The sequence below is a fragment of the Aedes albopictus genome, chromosome 3 (assembly GCF_035046485.1).
Source record: "Aedes albopictus strain Foshan chromosome 3, AalbF5, whole genome shotgun sequence".
NCBI lineage: Eukaryota > Metazoa > Arthropoda > Insecta > Diptera > Culicidae > Aedes > Aedes albopictus.
The window spans coordinates 113,148,406-113,154,433 of NC_085138.1; the positions used below are offsets into that span (position 1 = coordinate 113,148,406).

At 41.4% G+C, this 6,028-nt stretch overlaps 1 protein-coding gene across 4 annotated transcripts in view; it reads left to right on the top strand.

The window, feature by feature from the left end:
- Nucleotides 1-4,053, top strand: part of LOC109430456 (ribosomal protein S6 kinase 2 beta) — a 134,257-nt gene extending 130,204 nt beyond the window's left edge. For all 4 annotated transcript variants that reach the window (XM_062860999.1, XM_062861000.1, XM_062861001.1 and 1 more), the window contains one exon: nt 1,086-4,053. In XM_062860999.1, the coding sequence (XP_062716983.1) occupies nt 1,086-1,448 (363 nt within the window). In that variant the 3' untranslated portion in view covers nt 1,449-4,053. The remainder of the gene's footprint in view (nt 1-1,085) is intronic.
- The last annotated feature ends 1,975 nt before the right edge of the window (nt 4,054-6,028 follow it).

Consider the following 6,028-nt stretch of genomic DNA (forward strand, 5'->3'; position numbering starts at 1 on the left):
TAAAAAAATAACACCTCGCAACACAGTGAAATTCAAAATAAAATAGGGCAAACCAATGAACCGAAAAAAAAAACGATCTAAAAGCACTTGGTTTATTGGTTCAAAAATGCACGCAAAACTACAAAAAAAATCCATTTCCGCACTAAAGTTGCTCCATAAAACATATAAAAAAAACACCAAAAGATCAAACAGTCACTGGCGGGCGCAATAAAAAAGCGGAATAAATGGACAAAAAAAATCACAACGTAAATTAAAACTCACTACTGCAATAGTAGTTTTTTTTATGAATTATTCGCACAAAAAAAGTTAACAAACACTGAACAGTCACTGCAAAAGATGTTAACCAAAAAATCACGCCAAAAGTAGAAAAAACAAACCAACGGTCGTGAAAGGTACGAAATAAAAAAAAACGTTACATGAACGTTTCAATTACACAATAAAAAGCACACCAAAAATACACAATATAAAGTTGGAAAATGCACAATATAAAAAAAACACTATAGCACGCTTATCACAAAAAAAAAACATATACTGAAAAATTCACACCAAAAGTGAGCGATCATCGACGGTCGTGAAAGGCACAGCACAAATTAAAAATAATTTTCTCCTCGTCGACAACTGTAATATCCATTAAAACTAGATAAAAGGGGGCCATTCTTTAAGACTAATAAAAAGACGTTGGTATACGGTCATGGTTTACATAGAACTCAGCTTTATTTCGAAGATGGTTATATTCGTATTTCTGTTCAGATGGAACTCATTAAAAATGATAACCCTTTCATGCCACTACACCCTGATTGTACGTTTCTGAGCAGAGAAAACAGCAAGTGAGTGTAACTCTTTGTAATAGAGTGTTTCAATCCTTCGCTGTAAAGAAGTTGTTGTGACGTTATTCTAACACAATGTTAGAATTGCGTTTAATTGACTTTTATACAACATGTGTTGGGTAGGCGGTTCCTGAATCACCACAACTGAAACCATGCATACCAGTCTTCGTAGGCGCCCTCGGCGTGAGCTGCACACGGGGGAGGGTTTTGGCCTAACACCTCACTTAAATCTAATTACTATTTTTTATTCATTTCCAGAAATGGCCCGGCATATCGCAAGAGGTGAAGGACCTACTGCGGGAGATGTTGCACATTGTGCCGCACCGGAGACCGACTGCGGCGCAGATTCTACGGCATCCCTGGCTGTCCCGTTCCCGGTTATTCTACAGCCAATCAGCCGGAATGCAAAGCCTAGCTCAGCAAACCGTACTGGGAGCAACGTTGAGCGCGGTTGCACCTTCCGCCGACTACACGGGTGGAACGCCGGAGAATACGGAAGCCATCAAGGGGGCCGTGCATGCCACGTTCCGAGCGATTTCCTCCCCACAGGCTGCCAATCTGGGCCCGGTTGGAATGTCCGATCTCGCACGGCGGAGAAAGGACAAGATGAATCATTCGTAATTGTGGTCGTACTTGGAGGACGGTCGTTTATGTGTGAGTGTTTGTGAGGATGTCCAGCAGCGGTAGTCGTAATTCGACGGTGGACGGATGTGTGTTTGTTCCGTGTACCCCGATCAGTAGCGCAGCATGAGAGCGCCTGGTTCGTAGCTCTTTGGGGGTTGTTTCTATTGTGCCACACCACATGCTGCGGACAGTGGATGTCCAGTGGTCTGTTAAATGGGTATGAAAAGTGTGTGATAGTGTGATCTATAGCTTCCATTTCGGGCAGGATGGCAGATTCGTTCGATAACGAAAGATGTTGAAAATGTTTTACTAATCTAACAACTAATTGTGTACAAAAACTATGAATCGGTAAACAGTTTTATAGATGGTCAATAATTTTAGTTCAAATTAGGTAATGCTATATTTACTGCAAATTGTGTAGATCAAAATATAGATATTCTTTTAAATTTCTTATATGCTTCTTATGATGAATACTGGCAGACGTTGGTTAGAAATTTTTTTTTTCTTGTAAAGCAAACACATTGACTGGTATACCAAACTTTCCTTATACCTTTATGGCATCGTGCAAATAATTTTGTTTTTATCTTTCAATGAGATTTTCATTCTTGGGCTAGTTCATTTCGGGACTTGAGATTTTAGTTCCGTTACGAAGAAAGAATTTACATTTTAAAAATTTATACAGGGGTCACATCTGGTGCGTTACATTTACTCCGGTTAGAATTCCGACAAATATTCTCAACTGCTTAAATATCTCACTTTTGGATCCCATTTAACTCAGTCACCTTCATACCAATTGATCAATGTTTGTGCAAAGGGAAAGAGAGATTTTTTAAAAAGTTTTTTTTGATTATGTTTTTCAGTGGATACAAAGATAGACATCTATTGATGAGTTCGATCCATATTATTGTTTTGCTGATTTTTGTACTCTACCCGATACTGCGGTCATCTCACCGCGTACAAACAGATCTTTTGGTACAGAATTGACAGAGTTTATAGCGAAAATGCCCAATATAAGACACCATATTCAACGCACACCATATTCTACAAATTTTGAAAGTTTCTTAACGTCAAGTGTCGGCCCAAGTTTCAACAGCCATTCTTGTTTCGGTTTTTATTTTTTTTATTCATTTTCACATTTCCAAAAATGCGATAGGAATTGTTGACAGAATTTTTGTTTCCGTTACTTAGAATATTCAATTACAGGTATAATTGTTTGTCTTATTTTGTTTCTTATCTTGAGCCAAAACAGCTCGAACCATTTATACTACATGTGGGGCGTATGTATATCTGGATCTTTGTAACAAATTAGCACTCTAAATTGATGATAATATATAGCAGGATTGTTCAAATACACGGTGAAATTGTAGCATAATCTGTCGAAATTTTTGTATCAGAAATCACTATACTACGCCTACGCGCACTGTTACGACATTATTATTGAAATGCTTTTGGATGTAAACCGCTCTGTCGCTTTGATTAATCATACATATTTATTAGGAACAAGTGAAACAGAATATCATACACTATTGAGATGTGAATCAAATCACGTCTAACGGTAAACTATCACACACTTCACTATTGGAAAACAATACGGAAAGTTCAATTAGTCTTTTGTAAGTATAGAACATTTTCAAATTAGCTTATTCTTTATACACGGAATGCTACTGTTGACAGTTACTTCAAACTTGCAAACTGTCTACAAGACACGAGTTTATCATCAATCTTTGAAACAAACCATTTGAGAAATTTCAGCTAAACACAAAATATACGGAGAAGAAAAACACAAAGCAAGTTTAACTAAAACATATAGACAAAACAGAATTTAATATATTTACAATAATAACTGTGCCATACACTGCGTAAAAGACACTCACAGAAGTAAAGAGTAAACTAACTCGGGCAAAGCCACTTACAAAAGAATACAACCACAGACTAAGAAGGGAGAAACATTTCCTGAAACTAGATGATTTTGGTGTGTTTGGACGACTACTATTACCTACTACATATGTACTACTACATATTTGGATTTGAACGTGAGTGTGACACACAACGCATTCGTTGGAGAAAACGTACACGAAGAGATGACGTCATGTGATAAACGTAGCGGTTTTGTTAGATGTCCCCCTGTGAGGATTTTTACTCTAACGTTCAATTATATATGGCGAACCGAAGGACATACAAATTCACGGTATTATTTAATCTTTATCTGCTCTGTGCCGTAGTCGAGACATTTGTTTTGACAAACTTTTATAAGATGTAAAGCTTTATTACGTTGTTTTAGCTTATGATTTAGCTATTGTTATGATCTTAAAGATACACCAAGTTTTAATCAGTTTATTCCAGTGACATATTCAATCATTTTTGATCAATGTGTAAGCAACCCATTATGGTCATATTGTTATCTAGTAACGTTGTACTTGGGACTTTCTTTATTAACACATAATATTATCTTCGATCGGTATGGAGATGAAGTAAGGTAGAATATTTCTGATTGTAGTACGGATACGTTTTGAATCACAGGCAAACTACTAATATTCTATGAAAATAAGTTATTTGACTATTGATGATAAATGAAAGAATAACAAAATTATACATTAATCTACCAGATAGTGTTTTTGTTTGTAGAAAATATCACAAATTAGCTGACCAGCCTGGTATCACAAAACGTGCTGACTTTGAAGCTGTGATTTCGGAACATGCTTCCCGTGGGGCCATGGTAGATCATAAACACTTGAGGATATCCTAGTCTCAACGATGTCGGTTCCCATATGGTATAAGGATGTGTTGCCCGATCCCATTCTGGGTCGTTGCTAGAGTGAGTCAAGGATGTTTACTATCACCGCTACTGTTCCTTATTGTAATCGACGAGATCCTGGTAGGTGCGATTGATCGTGAACCAAATCGTGGGTTGCTGTGGCAGCTCATTACCATTGAGCACCTAAATGCGGCTGAAATGTTGAAAGCTTCCAATATCTTGGTAGCCAAATTGGCCAAATGGCGGCCGATGGCGGAACCAAGATCGACATAGGTGCACGGATCAAGAAGGCGAGGAAGAGCGAAACGAACGGCGGGTGGTGTTCGCCGCTGCAAAAGCCGCGCTCAAGACCGAGATAAGAGCAAGCAAAAAGGCCTGCTTTGAGGGTCTCTGTCAGAGTGCCAATACGAACCCGTGGGGTGACGCCTACAGGATCGTTATGGCCAAGACGAGAGGTGTGATGGCTCCTACAGAGCAATCTCCAGAGATGTTGGAGGGGATCATTGGAGGGCTTTTTCCGCGTCATGATCCTAATCCTTGGCCTCCTTTCGTAGGACAGCCGGGGACTGGGGCTGGCGATGAGGAGAGGGTCACTGATGTGGAACTTGCGGGGATAGCTAAGTCACTTAGCGTAGGTAAGGCCCAGGTCCGGACGGAGTTCCGAACCTGGCCTTGAAAGTAGCTATTGCAGAGGCTCCCAAGATGTTCAGGTCTGCTATGGAGAAATGCCTGGACGAGGGAGTTTTCCCAGAAGCTTGGAAGAGGCAGAGCCTGGTACTATTGCCAGGCGGGGAAACCACCCGAAGACACGTCGGCATATAGACCAACATGCTTGATTGACACGGTGGGGAAGGTGCTCGAAAAGATCATCCTCAATAGAATGTTGAGGTTCACAGAGGGCGAAAATGGTCTTTCGAGTAACCAGTACGGCTTCCGGAAGGGGAGGTCCACCGTAGATGCTATCTTGTCGGTTACAAAAACCGCCGAGAAAGAACTCGAGCCTAAGAGGAGGGGAATTCGCTTCTGCGCGGTAGTGACTCTGGATGTAAGGAATGCGTTGAATAGCGCCAGCTGGTCTGCTATTGCCGATGCGCTCTTGCGTCTGGGGATACCGGAGTACCTGTACAAGATTCTCGGAAGTTACTTTCAGAATCGTGTACTAGTCTACGACATGGAGGTGGGTCAGAAGTGCTTTCACATAACCTCAGGAGTCCCGCAAGGTTCCATCCTGGGTCCGGTGTTATGGAATGCCATGTATGACGAGGTGTTGAGGTTAGAGTACCCAGTGGGAGTGGTGATTGTCGGATTTGAGAACGACATTACGCTCGAAGTCTACGGTGAGACGATCGAGGAGGTAAAGTTGACTACCAACCACTCGATCAAGGTTGTGGAGGCGTGGATGCGGTCCAGGAAACTGGAGCTGGCTCACCACAAGTTAGAGGTGACGGTTGTTAACAACCTGAAGTCGGAGCAGCAGACGGAGATCAGTGTAGGAGAGTGTACTATCCTGTCAAAGCGCTCCGTCAAACACTTGGGCGTGATGATTGACGATAAGCTTACCTTCGGTAGCCACGTCGATCATGCCTGTAAAAGAGCCTCCACAGCTATTGCGGCACTGTCCCGGATGATGTCCAATAGCTCTGCGGTGTGCCTGAGGGTTGCGAGCGCGTACCGTACCGTGTCACACGACGCTCTCTGCGTCATTACTGGTATGGTGCCTATCAGCATTCTTATCAGTGAGGACATGGAGTGCATCGAAATGCGCGGCACAAGAGGCATACGCAGGACTGCCAGGATGGCCTCTATCACATAACATATATAT